At 36.5% G+C, this 15872-nt stretch overlaps 1 protein-coding gene across 3 annotated transcripts; it reads left to right on the top strand.

Moving 5' to 3' along the window:
• The first annotated feature begins 648 nt into the window (after positions 1 to 648).
• taf1a (TATA box binding protein (TBP)-associated factor, RNA polymerase I, A) lies at positions 649 to 5560 on the top strand. Of its 3 annotated transcripts, XM_055054368.1 has the most exons (11): positions 649 to 828; positions 1465 to 1607; positions 2317 to 2480; positions 2586 to 2699; positions 2780 to 2978; positions 3183 to 3301; positions 3636 to 3794; positions 3898 to 3964; positions 4097 to 4220; positions 4308 to 4462; positions 5176 to 5560. In XM_055054368.1, the coding sequence occupies exons 2-11, from the start codon at positions 1484 to 1486 to the stop codon at positions 5205 to 5207; spliced, it is 1257 nt and encodes a 418-aa protein (XP_054910343.1). In that variant the 5' UTR covers positions 649 to 828; positions 1465 to 1483; the 3' UTR covers positions 5208 to 5560. The 3 variants fall into 3 exon arrangements, with proteins under 3 accessions (XP_054910343.1, XP_054910345.1, XP_054910344.1); XM_055054370.1 differs by lacking the exon at positions 649 to 828 and having other exon boundaries at positions 1512 to 1599; XM_055054369.1 differs by lacking the exon at positions 649 to 828 and having other exon boundaries at positions 1516 to 1603.
• Positions 5561 to 15872: the final 10312 nt, after the last annotated feature.

The raw sequence follows: 15872 nt of genomic DNA, 5'->3' as shown, positions 1-15872 counted from the left end.
ATACAAAAAACTGTAAAATAGAGAGCTCAAAAAGTGCAATAACCTGGTTGCATGATTCATCGTTCAGACATTAGTTAAGCCTTTCTAAAATACTACCTTTTTTGGTGAAATCATTCTTTGGTTATTGTGGATGTACTTGAACTCACTGGGACACTGTTTGTGTGAAGTTATTTAGGTGATATTGTGTGTTGTTTTTGTGACTAAAAATACATTTTTACTTTGTGAGCTCAACGTCTATTTTGGTATTACCAGACCGCAGCAGTTCTCCAAAAAACTTCTGGGAAAACATCAGGCCTAAAAACAAAAAGAAAACCTTCTACAAACAAGACTAAAGTCAGAGTGAAATCAATATCCAAAGACAGGAGGAATCTGTAACCTGATATTCAGGAAGGTAAACCAAAAATAACAAAAATCTGGCTAAGTTACAACTAAAACAAACAATATTGAATAAAAGCTAAATAATCTTATCTTACCAAAGAAAAAGCAAAAATTGAACAAAATCACAATATATGGGGAGAAAACTAAGAGCTAGACGATTCGTAGGGAGTATGTTATTGTAAAATCAAGCGCTACCCTTAACTCCGCCTCTTCCGGGTTATTGAGGAGCCAATAGAAGTACAGATTTTCATTTTACTTCCTTGGCTACCCTGGAAGCATGGCAGCTGCAAAACAACAGTTAATTTCAAGTTTTTAAACATTCATTTTAGTAAAGTAAGACCGATCAGCCTCTTAGAATTAGGTGATAGATTAACGGTGTAAAAAGCTAATAGCATAAGTTAACGAATGAGCTATTCTCAGGAATATTCAAACAAAAACTACTTCTAAAAGGTAAGTGTGATTAAACTTTGTGTTTTATGAACTTGGCTGTCTATTTTTCTGTTAAATTACATTGCTGATGTAGGAAGGTTACTACTGATTCGTCAAGAATATTTAAACGATTTACTACAACAGCTAACTGGAACTCTTCTGTTAGCATCTCATTAGCATCTCTCTGCCTTGAGTTCGTTTACTTTATTAAACAAAAGTAAAATTTTTGAGAGATGTTCGAAACTAAAACAAAAGACCTACCCAGGTTCAATGATTAAAAAAATACATATATATTGTATGTTTTAGATCAGACTACATCAGTCATAAATAAATCTACCTGAAATTTTCTCAAAAATTAGAGAAATTAGATAATAAAAGGCAAGAATTATCCTTCAGTTTACCAAGAAGCATAGCCAATCAGATGTTCAAGATCTTTTTTTGTCTCTTTATCTCAGTGTAAAAATATTTTGAGTACATTATTTAAACAATTCACACATTTTCTTGGTGGTAAAATAGTTTTGTTCGATACTAATAGAAGTTCCTTAAGTCGTCTTGTATTATACAGTATAGTTACTTGGAAATCAGTGGTGATAGAAAAAAAAAACACTCCTAGTAAAAGTTATATTGGTTCACACATGTACCCATGTTACATTTCAGTGTCGCTGGAGAGCTGATTATGGAAACCTCAGACGAATGCTTGGGTCCTCCTGTGGTCCTGGAGGATGAAAGCGACTCCTCAGACTGCAGCTCCAGAAAAAGCTACAAATCAACACTGCCACTGGCCAAACCTATGTGTGTAGGTGAGAAATTTAGCATGCAGTTTAGCATGCTACATCATTTTGAGTGTGCATAGTTTCTTATATCTGGGAGTCAAAATTACCAATTGATGCATAACAATGAAATACAATATCAAAAAGTCAGATTGTTTTTGTAATTTAGATAGAAAACTGATAGACTCATACAGATGAGTGATGTTTATTTCTGTAAATTTTAATGATTAGGACTTACAAATATTCTTGTAGAATTATAAAATTCTGGACTAGGGTTGCACAATATTTTTAACACTGTACACAGTATGCATATTGTTAAAAGAACTGTTTGCACAGATATAGGCATTGGTTAACTGTTTAGGTAAAATGCTTCCAGCATCTATGTTTCTAAAATAAATTTGGTGACCCTCCCTGTTGCTAAGAGACATGATAAGGAGGTAAAATCATTAGGAAATAACTAACTTATTTAATCATCAGTGGATCTTGGCAGGAAACCAATTTTTTTTCAATAAAACATTTAATAAAATTTTTTCACCAGACTGCTCATTATCTGAAGCAAAAGTTATTGCTAACGAGTGTTCAGAGAAAAACAAATACATAAATTAGAATGCTGTGTGAAATGAATTCATATAATTCTTTGCAAAAATAATATTTTTAGCTGCTGATATCAGAAAAAAAGTTGTCAGTAGTGCATACGTTGTAAACACTGGATTTTTTTTTTCCTTCCTGAAATTTTCAGAGACCCGCGTTGAAAGTGGCTTTCACAAGACGTGCAGGATTTGTCTTGAGCATGTCCGAGACGCAATGCTGCACCACAGATGGCAGGAGGCTGCAGAATACATGGCCAGTTACACCCAGATATTAGAGGACAGAAATAAAATCAAGGCACAGCCAAATAAAGAGGTAGGTTGGTTGGGTTTTAATTAATCCAACATTTTTAAGACCTTCTTCATTCAAGTTTCACCTCTGTTTGGGATTTATGTTGCTTCCTTTCACTCTGTGTTGCAGCTTGTTTGGAGAATCAGCACTGAGATCCTTCACCATCTCCCCAACGCAACAGTGAAAGACTACAACATCATATATGAACGAATGAAACACTCAGGATTTAAACATTATCTGATGGTGTGTGTGTTAGCAAACCTGAGCGCAGACTTTTCATCGTGCTGCGGTTTGATGACTTATTTATGTCTTTGTTGTATTAGATTTGCCTGGAACATTCTTTCCACCTGATGCTCCACGGCGACATCGAAGCTGCAAAGCAGCAGCTCTCCATCGCTGAGAGCTGGAGGTACGGGAAAGAGTCGGTTTCTCAGCTTCCGCGCATTAAACTGATCCAGGCCTACAGGAGTTTGATGGATTACATAATGTGGTGTGACAGAAAGTCATCGCTCTCCACAAATAGTAAGGCCACACTTGACCTCACACCATTACAGCATCCATTATTAAGCAGATTTCTCTCAGAGACTTTTCCAAGTCTTATGTAGTGTTACACTGCCCCCTAGGGGGCAAACAGCAATACTGCATGTCTGTGGAAGACCTGACTTTGGAAAAACTATTTTTGTGGCAACTTAATTCATTTTCTAATGTTTGTGCTTTTTTTTTTAGACTCTTTTGAATCAGACGACCAAGGAATGCACACCTTCTTCAGACTTGCCTCTACAAATCTTCAAGAAATTTTGAAAAGTCCAGGAGTTTGGGATCCCTTCATCCTTTGTTATGTTGAGGTCAGCACTCTGAAAGGAAGGAGAAGGCTTGTTTGGAAAGATGGACATTTTCTGCAGGCATATCCTATATTGTTAAACCAATAATCCCTTTTTTAGTTTCATGTAAAATCTTCCATCTTTATTTGGTTTAATCATGGTACACTATGCCTATATGCAGTGAAATAATGTAATGCACAAAATATCTAATTAGTTAGGACTCAAATCCATTTATCTTTTAAATGGAGGTATGTACCAACTTTAGGTATGTACACAACTTTTTAAACACATTTTAGCATATGCTCAGTGTTAATCAGTATAAAGAAACGTAGCAGCCTCCTGTCTTTTACTTTGCCAGATGCTGGAGTATTATGGAGACAATGAAGAGGCTGAGAAAGTCCTGAACAACTACGCATATGACAACAGCTTTCCCCCAAATCCCAACGCGCATCTCTACCTGTACCAGTTCTTAAAGCGACATGATGCTCCTGACAAAAAGCTGATGAAAGTGTTGAAGGTATAATGTGTCGTTAAATAATAGTAATATTCTCCATATGATTTTTGTCCTCTTTTTGATAAAAGCAAAAAAAAACTTTTAATATTTTTGTACTTTACTGTAGCACCTGAAGTTGTTAGTGCCAAGCCATGAACTGATGTTGGCCTACAGCTGTCTCTTGCTTCAGTCAGGTAAGAGCAGATTGTTTCTCCATTTAATGTGGAATGAATAGCAAAACAGATGAAGTCACTGAGATATCTGTCATCTTTCAACGACTTCTTTCCATATTTGTCTGCTTGTTTTTTTGTTTTTTGTTTTTAAAGAGAAACAAAGTCATACCCAGAAGGCTTTAGGAGTCCTCCTTGAGATGCTCGACTTCCAGTGCTGGAGGAGCAACCTGGACGTTTGGAAGTGTTTACATGCTGTCACTCACCAACTGCTGCAACAGTACGCACACATCCTTGGATGGAAATTAGATTTCTAATCAGAAATTTCCTACATTGTGCCTGATTTACTTGTGCTAAATAACACCAGGGAAGAATGGGTGACTTCAGTCCAGGGGCAGATGGCTTTAAGGAACGACTGGTGGCCTGCTCTGCATTTCACGAGCTTCCATGCAAAGAAAGACTTAGAGGAGAACAGCGAGCTTTTCGAGGTGAAGTCATCACTGGCAGAAATCCTCTGTCCAGGTTAGTGAGTTACTTTTTCGAGTGGACTTTACTTGTTCTGACACTTTTTATTTTTGTAGTTGTTAAAACATGTGGAGCATTCATTTATTGTAAACCTTATCTAAGATCTAGTCACTAAATATATAACATACTTGTTGGTTCTTTAGAACAGTAAATTGAACATATAAATACCACAGCATGTTTTTAATTACACATTTCTTGTTATTAGTCAGTCAGTAAGTAATAGATTTCATTAAATTGATATTAGATAAGTGTTCACTTCTTTCTACTCCTTGTCAAACAGAAATTGTGTTAAGGTAATTATTTTTTTTCTTGGTTTTGTATGCACGTTTTCTATTGTCCTCCTTGTCTTTGTTTTGAAATTTTGTTTGAAATAAATGAATAAATAAACACTTAAATTTACTTGAAACGAAACTTTAAACTTTAAGTCTGAAATTTACTTCTATTCATTTTCTAATTCTGATCAAATATAGAAAAAATTAAGACATATCTACTTTAGTATTTATGTATTTGTCAATGTAGATTTTTTTTACATTGATTTGTTAAATTTATATGCTTTGTCGTTTAATTTGTCACCATTTGTTTTTCCCATCATTATTGACTGAGTTTAGAAAATTATGGAAGTATATAATAAAAATATTTCAGAATGTAGTAAATATATTACATGTAATGTAGATCTGCTCTTCATTGGTTTGTTGTTTCTCTCTCCGCAGGTCGATCTTTGCGGTACACCGCTGAGATGTAGATCCTGACCAGATAAATGATTTTCTAGGTAATTATGTCCTGTTCCCTGAATTTTATTTTTTATCTTGCAATAAATTGGAATATCCACTATGTGGAGCTGTTGTTCTGTTTTTCTGTATTAGAATTTTGAAATTTTATTTCTACATTAAGCTCTAAAAGTTAGTGTTTACATGATCTTTTTTCTAGCTTTTATGTTAATGTGTGTCTGACTTGGAGTGAGGCTCAATAATTAATTCCCATGAGATACAGAAACAGCAGTTCTCACACTGTAATTTTTAAATTTTTTTTTAGCTACATGATATACATGTAACCGCACTTGTGACAGGTGGTTGAAGTTTTCCAATAAATTATTTAATGTCATGACCAATTGTCATCATGCCTACTTTAAAATTCTCAGCATTTTCTGTGCTGATCTCGAGAAATAAATACATTATAATTTCATCAGTCTGATGTCTGAAACAATATATTTCAGACATGAATGCACATGATTCTCGCTTTCAGATTTCATTCTTTCCTCACTTGCATCCATGAAAATAAGGTTTTATTTTGCTGTATACCTCTGTTTTTATTAATAATAAGAGCAAGTGTTTTTAGTGATTCTGTGTTGGTTTGCTGCAACTTTAGTGAAGTAGCAGCTCAGTCAGGCGTGTTCAATGTGTTGCAGTTGTTACATAAACCGAAGCCCAAAGCGTTTGCCCGACAACAGGAGCAGCTGGAAGAGGCATCTGGGAATACACGACACATGTTTAATCATTCACAACTCTGGGACCAACGAGGATGGTCTAATCAAGAGCAGAGTTCTGGATTCTATTGCAGATTTTAGAGTTAATTTTGTTCACAGCAGCCAAGAGAAATGAAGTGTTTCTCATGTAGGGTTCTCCTCACATGCTATCTTATTTAAAGCATGTTGGGGTTTTGATTTCTTCCAGATCGTAACAGTTTGATTAACTGTCTGCACCCACATGCAGCTTGGGACCACTGAAAGTTGAAAACAATAGAACGTGTTCTCGATTACCCTTGTTGCTTCCAAAAGCAGCTGCTTGTGTTTGGTGGGTTGTTTTGAATCCTAAAGACAGTGTTAAAATCAATTAGCGATTTTAAGGTACATATGCAGAGAACATTTTGCTTAAGCAAATTAGTGAATTCAATGCAAAAAGTCTCCTAAACATGCAGCGTAGTCAGTTCTGCTGACATGTTGCGTCGTAGGAATGCAGCTGGCGAAATACTTGCTTTCTATATAGGTATTGTAGAAGTCAAGGTACATTATGTCATGGTGAGATGTGGTGGTTGTAACAGTATCATTCTGTGGGGATACTTTTTGAAACATGAGTGGGAAGCTGGTCAAGGTTTATGGGAGCACCTGGTCATCCATCCATTTTTAATAATTAGATTTAATTTCTGCTTAAATAGAAATTAGTTTTTGTTTTGTTTTGAAAAGAGGCTGTGTGCTCTAATTGATCAAGTTTAGTGTCTTGATTAGGCGTTTGCTTACTTTTGTCAGAATGAAACCTAAACATAGTTTTTGAGAAGTTTGTCTGGACACATTGAAAATGTTCTGACCTCGAACACGGCATTGCAGCACAAATAAAAAGTATTGTAATTGTTGTAGGGAGCCAGATGACCTTTTGGGGAAGTTTTGTCATCAGACATCAGACTGTAAGCATCTTTTTCCTCACGTCTGTGACCTGATAAACAATCAGAGGAAATTATTTTGACTGTTGCTTCAGTTCTTTAACTGCACCCTGTGGGACAAAGAAGGATTACTGAAGGATCATTTTGGCATTGTGACCTCAACCCTGTTATTCTCATCAGCCCCTCGTTGTAATGTGAAGATAAACATCACTGGAAATATGCAGAGTCCTGTGAAAAGTATTTGCTTCTTTGAAGATTTCTTTTAGACGAAGATAATCTAACCTAAGTCTAATTCCTCCAAATTAAATAAATACTTGAGCTGTTATTGCCAAGAGCAGCACAACTAGTGATTAAAAGGGAAAGTTACTGCTTCACATTGGGTCATCTTGGTTTCTAAAGTAAGAAAATCATCATTTGAGCTTAAAAACACCTGTAACACATTATCTGCAACATTAACACAAAACGTTCCGAACAAAACACATATTTATTTTGAACTAGTAAATCAAATCCAAAACAAAAAAAATATCACCATTTCTAGCCCTTTGGACTTTATTTCTGTGGAAATATTTTTAAAATGCATCAAAACTGTTCTTGAGTAACCATAGTGAATATGTTTCTATCCAATAAAAATAGGCTACTTCTGATTTCTGGTTTTACAAGGTTTACACATGTAGTGAAGGGAGGGACTTCAGTGCTGCCTCCAGTGAACAAACCGGTAAACTGGTTTCAATGGTTTAAGTTTCCAGTTTGTGTGGAATGAAGGAGGAGTTCATGTTAATGTTGATTTGTAATGCGTACTCTTTGTAAAGGTGTCTTAATGTGGCCTCGTTAAGGTAACTTTAATCAGGCCTTAAAATCTTAACTGTCTTCATTTTGACATCACTGTTAACTTACAAGCCTAATATTTGTGCCTTGAAAAGTATTCCTGCCACTTGAAATTTTTCACATTTTGTCACATTACACCTACAAGTTGCAGTATCCTTTACTGACATTTTATGTGATAACAAAACACAAAGTATGGTATAAACATGGAAGGAAAAAAAAATAGCTATAACAAGTCTCATTGAAAGCTTTCACAGACTAAAACTGTGGAATAAGATGTGCTGCCCAAATGAGATCAAATTTAGAAAAAACCTTGTAAAAAAAATCTAGTAGAGACCACAAAAGACTTGAAAGAAGGGTGAAGGTTCATCTTTCAATCACCCTAAATATGGAGAATTGCAATTAGATCACAGCAAGTTCATATATTAGGATGTCCGAGTCAAAGCACATACGTATATCAACCTGAAAATGTGTGTCGTAGAAAAATAAGTTGGCAGACATTTCACACTAACTAGGTTTGAGCTAAATATGCAAAGAAAAATGGACAATGGTGTCAGATGATGTGCGTATCTGGTAGAGAACTACCCCAAAATTCTTAACGTATGAAATAATAAATACAACTGCAAATTTAGATTTTTATTTATGGGCAATTTTGAAAACCAATTATTCTACTTTTTCTAGTTATGCACTACTTTGTGTTGACATAAACTCCCTATAAAATACCTTAAATCTGTGGTTTTAAATACAGACAGCGCTGTGTGTTTGTGTTGTTAGTCATCGTCTCAGTTTGCAGACGGGCCGCGTTTTTCTGCAAAGAAAAACAAACAGTGTTGCCAGGAATGTTTCGGTCCTGTGCTTGATATCTTGGGCGATTCTTTCCTTTCTGCATTGGACAGAAATTGAGTTTTTCTCCTCTTTCAAACCTTCACTCTTGCTCAACTTGTAGAAGGATAGATACGCTGAGCAGCTGGTCTCATGCAGGGTCTCGCTTGGTTGGTCTGCAGGGCGCCAAGGATTTTTAACCTACAATCCAGACTTTCCACAGCGAGCGACATTGTGCAACATCTCAGTAACTGCACGACATTTCTGTGAGTGTGATGGGGGGTTCAGAGGGTGAAAAAAAAAGAGAGAGAGAAACTGAGCCATGCAATTTGGACTTAACATCCTGATGTGTTCACCAGTGCAGCATCCTACAAGCTGGAGGAAGATAAGACAGGAGGCTGCAGTCAGAATGCGACAACAGATCAAACAAATAAACACGATTTAAAAAATGCATGAATGCAAATCCCACAAAAGTCAGCTTTAAGTCTTAATTTTTCTAAGATGATTTTGGTGCATTCAGCCAAACCTATGATGGCCTATTTGTTCACCAGGTTTTCATATTCTTTTTCAGTTTTTTTTTTAAATACTTGCAGCTGTTGAGACAAAAATGCTTGAGGGATGTTCTGTTTTGTTAAACATCATGAAGGCAAAGAAGAAAAATATATGCATATCCTCTGAAAAATTCTCCATTCTGTCTGTGAAGTTGAAAGTGACAACTGCAGTACCTTTGTTCTCAGAGTGCAGCCGCAAAAATAGCTTTCAATAATATATTAGGAAGAATGATAAAAAAGTGTGTTAGCTGCTTTCTGCTCAACTGTGTATGTTCCAGATCCTCTAGCCTTTTTCTTTTTCTTTTTTTCCTTTGTGCTGTGCGCCAGCTATGAGGAAAAAAAAAAAAATCAAACTAGTGAACACCAACTGATTCACTTGACTTGTAGGAGTGCTCCACTTATCAAGCATGAAGTCAATTCTTAGCCCTGAAATAAGTGGCTTATTTCTCCACATGCATCATCATCCAATCCTAACCGGACACATTCCTTGTATCTTTCTACATGCAAACAGCAATGTAATGACTCAGACATGCAAAGTGCCTTGACCAACAGAGCTTTCACCTGAGGCGACGGGGGTGGAGATTTAATTTCTTGAGTGCCCCCGTGTGATAAATTGCAATCCAAATGTGACTTTCCTTCAGGCTCTGTGGAGGCCAGCCAAGTGGAGCACAAGTGGAAAATAAAAGCATGAGTATTCAGAAGCATGGGGGGGCTGGAGGGGATAGAAGAGGCGAGTCTTGGGCGGGCATCAATTATTAAGACGTGGATGACAGTTGTGACAGTACATCTGTATCACATCAGGGAGTAAATGTTTTAACAAAGCCAAGTGCCAAGCTGCTGAGAGTATGAAACGAGTGTTTCGAGTTCTTGCTTCTGTTGTTGTGTTCGGATTGTAATAAAACCACGCGCTGTGTTTCAGGAGAATGTTTTCTCATGAAAGCTATGAGGAATGGGTTAAAACAAGTTGACATGGAATGCAACTCAATCACCCGAGTTCAAAAACAGGGTTTTTCCAAGTTGATGAAGACCAAAGCTTTGAGGACGGTTCCAGGAAGTGGGAAGCAGATGTTAGCAGAAAGTAATCAAAGTAACAAATGAATGAACATGTAGGGAATGATTAAATGGGAATGTCTTCATATGTCTCTGCTCTGAGAACTGGGGAAACATTTGGGACTTAGTCTTTAAAGTCTCATAACGAGACTGTGTCTGGAAAGATTTTCATACTTTTTGGGGTTTTCACACATTACAAGCACAAACTTTAATGTTTCATCTAGAGTTTTTATGAATTAGATTAATACAAAGTGCTACATTGCTGGAAAACAGAAGGAAAACGATAAATAGCTCCCCAAAACAAGCGTTTTATCACTTTCAGATAAAAATCTGAAAGTGTACCTATGTAATTTAGCCCTCTTTACACTGATCCCCCTAAATAAAATCCAGTTAAACCAGCTTCCATTTAAAACGTCCTATTGTAAATAGAGTTGTTCTGCACCTGAGACCGTAGAGGTCTGTTAGAGAATAGTACTATGACATAAATAAAACAAGTTGTGTTTACAAAACAATGTCCTAGTTTACGCAAAAGGAATCAACTACATTGAGGAAAAAACAGAAACACACTTATTTATTCAAAGGCCAACCAGTATAATCACCATATATGGCATCAGGAAACTGGAATAAAAAAAATAAAAAAATGCCAGCGTATTAACAGCAAAGAGCAGAATCACAAGACGACATCCAAAGTTGTGTCAACGTTTTCTGAACAGTCTCCACTAAAATCAACAACAGGTGTGGGAAACTGAAAAATTAAGTCTCTTGTTTTATTAAACTGGGCTTTACGTAGACTTTCAAACCAACAAAAACTTTCTTCCTGAGCCACAGAAAACACAACTTGTTCCTCTAAATACTCTAAGCCTAAATCCCTGTGTAAAAGTCAAACTTGACGTCGTAACAGTGGAGAGCTGTTCTAGATATGTTGGCTATTGTCCATTTCCATAGAAGGACCTACAACTAATATATTGCAAAACTATAAATTAAAGTAGTAAAGTACTTCTCCATTGCTGCTTGAAGCTCTTAGATGTTGACATTTTATTTTACCTGTTTTTATAAGAAAAATTCCTACATGCAGGAGATTAAAATGACTTCTGAAACCTTTTGTCTTGTGAATGTTTACATGATGTCATCCTTTTATTCTGGCCCTTTCCTGTTACTGTACACAAAGGTACAATGGCAGCAGTTTTTAGGAAACATGTAATCTTTGATTTTCAATGTGCGATTTCATTTGTAATGTATATGTTTATGCTGTTTGGTATGTGACGTCATTCATCAGCACACACAAAAAGGTCGTGTTTATTCTATGCTTGTTCTGAAACTCTGCTTACGTGATCCCAGGTAGGTGTCAGAGCCGAGCGATTCTCCAGAAAGCTGGAGATCTCAGTGACTCATGTGAGTGTGTACTGTATGAGCCCACTGACTCATTTGTATTTCTTTGTAATGAGCACAAACCACTAAACAACGTCTGGCTGACCTAACGAAGCCTTGATTTTGTCAGCAAACTTGGCCCGCATGCAGGGAAACTGAGTGGTTGGAAAATACCGCGAAGCCTGATGCGTTTTGGACTGACGTGGAAGCTGGAGTGGGTGACCACTCAGTCTATCAGTCTGTATGTCTGTCTATGTAGTTCTGCTTTTACTCATCCATCTCTCTGTGACTTCCTCTCACCCACCAGTGCGTCTGCCTGTTGCCAGGTGATGGAGATGGATTGACTGTCATCAGTTAAAATCTGTCACGCAGATATTTAATGCGTAAAGGCTGATGGGTCACTTAATTGATCGGTGAAAAAGCTTTTAGCGCTCTGTGAACAAACCGTGAACTCTGGTAGAACTTTGCCACGCAACTGCTTGAAAAAAATTACATGACCCATTGTTTTCCCAAATTTAGTAGGGCAAATGATTTGGAATCAATCAACATCATGCAAAAGTGCAAGACACAAATTGACAGTTCATGTTCTTGTTTCATGTTTTATAATATCTTCATTTACTCTAGTTTTCTCATATTGATAATTATAATGCAGTACTGACAGGTTGCTCAGTACAAGGACTTGGATGTTTATTTTAGTAGAAGATGCTCTAGGGCAGGACCATATGATTGTTTCATATCTGTTGATATTGATAATAATGAGTTTTTTGTTATGAATACATAACATACTGCCAAACTGAGGACGTGATCGTTCCTGTTTCATCTTCAGTTTTCACTCCACAACCTTTCTCTTTTCAAGCAGTTATGAGGAAACCTTTAACTGCTACTGTGCCAGATTGTTGGAGTACAATCTGACAACAACCTGGAGTAAATATAAGTTACTCCAGGTTGTTGTTAGGTACCAATAGAGTGAGTTAGTTCGTTGATTCCACTGACTTTGTTCAGCTGGAGGTTCATTGGATGAGACCATCTTTTCAGATTAGGAGGCAAACATTCTGGTTTTTTGAAACATATTTTGGAAAAAAAAAATCTAATTACATTCTTTTAATTACCTGCTCATATTTTCACTAAAGCAAGCAGAGAGAAAGGTTATGGAATCACTTCTTTGTGTTGTAGAGTTACAAACCCAGAACTTCCTTCACACTGTGTCCTCGGTCAGTCTTTCACTACTCACTGACAATCTGTGTGTGTTAAGAATTGATTTTAAGGTGTTTTTCATTGATTTTGAAATGGAGTAACAGTCATAATGTAACCTAATGTCTGATTGACTTTTACTCTACAAGCCTACACTTCCACAAATTTGTTAAACATGTATCTTGACTTGTAGCTGAACATCATTTGTTTTATTTTATTCATCCATGTTTACATGTTTCAAGATTTTTTTGGTTCTAGTGAATTTTTGACACTTCACACTTCAAATATAAACATAAAATTTTATGTTTCTATTTATGTTATTTGTTTTATGATTAATTTTTGGTGTTGTGGATTTAAAAAAAAATATCTGGTGTTTGACAGTTTCAATTGCATTTCCCTAGTTCTATGTTTATGACATTAATTGAATAAAATTTCAGATTATTATTAATTTTTTATTCGTATAGTTTCAAAAGCTTTGGTGTGAAGGTCATTTGCAGTGCTTATTCTTAAGGTTTGATTGTACTCAAAGTGCTCTAAGGATGTTACATAATGGATTTTTAAAATTGATTTTCTGAAAATGGGCAAATATAAAGACAGTTTTGTAACGAGGGAGCCAATTTAAGCTTTGCCACCTCAGCCGAGTCTGTCGGCTTGTAAACCTGTATTTCTGCTTCTTCTTTTGCATTCAAAAGGCTGCGATGGTGAGCTGCAAGCTGACATTTCGCTGCTGGCCTTTCTCCACGCTGGCCTTTAAATTAGCTGTTTTGTGTGTCTTTGTGCTGTGTTTAACTGTGTGTTAGGTCAGCTTACCAAATGCTAAGGCCCTCAGCAGGCTGAATAACAGCATTAACCAGCAAACAATGGGACTGTGGGACTAAGCCATTTTCCAACCTGTCTGACAGCTTGTAGCGTTGATGTCATTCTGTGACTCAGGCTGTTACCGCCACCGCTGCCACCCTGGACGTTTGGAGGCATGACATCACCAAATGACACATATCATTCTCCACTACTGCCTCTGTGCTTTCAGTTCAACTCTTTGTTCTTTCGCTCTAACTCCAGTCATTTGCATACTCATCAACTTTGCTGCATTGTGGGCTTCTACCTTATCAGACTGTGATAACAAAGTAGGAAGGGTATTGTACTTTGCTCATAGAAATGGAGAAATCTGGATTTTTGTTGTTTTTGATTTGCTGTGTGTAATTGGGACTTAGTAAATATAACACACATGTTATTGCATTTAAGTATTTGACTTTATAAGCTTTACATGTTCAAAATTGTAAGTAAATAATAATTTCTTAAATAAACCCTTGAGAATTAGATATCACTGCGATTCTTATCTCATCCAGGCATCCAGTTCAATAGTCAAGTGTCAGCTGCAGCAGCAAGGGGTGTTAGGATGCAGGAGTAATCTTATCTTATTTGTATCTATTTATTTCCAAAATGAAGTAAAAAATCAGACACATGAACAAGGAATTGAAAAGACACATAAATTTGTACTACAATAATCTTAACACGCTCAATAAGGAGTAGGAAGAAGTAAGAAACTTATGAACTCATACCACATTTTCAGATGGACCCCCATTATTCAATAATAAAAATAAATAAACATAGATTAATTAATTTTCCATTTTGTCTGGGTTTACATATGTCTAAATATATTGATCCATACACCAATATCCACACACACTCATAAGGTTGTTTTCACAAAATCATTGGTTTCAAGAACTCTGTAAGATTCCAGACAACAAAAGTCTTGTTGCCAACCTCTGAGTTGCTGGTTGATACCCACAAACATTGCCAATGAGATACTGACAAAAGAGTATGGTGGGAACACAAGCAACTCTAACAGGTATTCTTGTGAATGACTCAGGATTAATCGCTGAAAATCTAAAAAATCATTTTATAATTGTTTCCGTAGGTCTTCTCAATTACTGGATCACCTTATAGAGGAGTCATGGTTTTGATTTTCAGAATGTTGCTAAAAGATTGAAAAAGCATTAAGTCTTATCAGAAAATATCTGTCGAAATTGTCAAATCACATTTAGCTACACAATTTTAGGTTTAAAATCCAATTTTATGACGTTCACAGCTGCAAAATAACCCTCTTCAACTTTGAAACTCTTTTAAGAGGACTTTAAAGAGTTGGAAATAAATATTTCAGTATTGATTTGCACAATGAAGTTTATCAAATTTGAAGGAATTGTTTATTTTTGAAGGCAGACTTTAATATCTTACATTTCTTTGCTTCCAACAAAGAACATCTGTTAAACTTTGCTCTGGAAAGGCAGCAAAGGAACTATTCTGCTGTATGAGGAAACTTTTCTCCTGCAAAATTTATCCATCTTTCATTCGGGAAGTGGAGCGTTTTACATTTCTGACAGCTTGTTTAGAGTAATACGGGGATGTTGCCTTACAACTGAGGTCATGAATGCAATCTCAATTAAAACTTGCAGAGAAAAACACAAGCTGATAGATCAGGTCTTTCTGTGATTTACTTGACAGTTCGGACATAACCATATTGAACCAGAGCAGTTCTGTTTGAATGCAGGATGATAGCTGCAAATGGAGGATAAAGCTCAGCCTCCTGTGGGAGAAACCTAAAATGTCCTGGCTTCTGCACAGCCATGCAGCAGATGACCCTCCCACTGTCCTAGAAACTGTTGCTATTTAGACATGATTACCATTGGGTGGAGAGAGAGTCATTGTTATTTATATTTTCTTATTTGTCAGTTGGGTTTATAGGTTCAGGAGGAGCAGAAATAGCTGACAACCTGATGGTTGAAGCAGAGAAATTTGGGTTATGACCTCAGAAGTGGCCCCCCCAAATAAAGCAGATGAGCATAAATATGCAGGCGCATCATCAAAAATCCCCAAGGGGATGTTGCAGTTTCCCTTTGGGTTAAGGTCAGCGTTAAATCGAGATCCAACAGTGGGATGAGTGAAATTATTTCCTTTTTTAGCGATCATTTTCACACATTTAGCTCAAAGATTGATGGAAATCCCAAAAATGTTCAACAGATATCCATTTCCTCACTTAGCTTATTCACCTTAAACATGACCAAAAGTTTATATGATATAATTATATGAACTGGATAATATTTAGTTGCTCCTTGGTGACCATGAGGATGAGTCACTGCTCCTCTGGCGAAGCGAACATGCCAGTAGGAGCCCCTAACATAGAGCAGACTGCAGAAACTCAGGGAACGCATGAGCTGTTATGAGTTCAGAAA

The sequence above is a fragment of the Poeciliopsis prolifica genome, unplaced genomic scaffold (assembly GCF_027474105.1).
Source record: "Poeciliopsis prolifica strain line A6 unplaced genomic scaffold, Auburn_PproV2 SCAFFOLD039, whole genome shotgun sequence".
Classification (NCBI taxonomy): domain Eukaryota; kingdom Metazoa; phylum Chordata; class Actinopteri; order Cyprinodontiformes; family Poeciliidae; genus Poeciliopsis; species Poeciliopsis prolifica.
The sequence above is the reverse complement of the archived record's forward strand: the minus strand, read 5'-3'. Positions and strand labels throughout refer to the sequence as shown.

Bases quoted from the DNA above. Each gene is read 5' to 3' on its own strand.
- taf1a (XM_055054368.1), top strand. From the start codon at position 1,484: ATGGAAACCTCAGACGAATGCTTGGGTCCTCCTGTGGTCCTGGAGGAT. The intron at 2,481-2,585 runs GTAGGTTGGTTG...TCTGTGTTGCAG, and splicing joins AGGCACAGCCAAATAAAGAG to CTTGTTTGGAGAATCAGCAC. The intron at 4,463-5,175 runs GTTAGTGAGTTA...CTCTCTCCGCAG, and splicing joins GGCAGAAATCCTCTGTCCAG to GTCGATCTTTGCGGTACACC.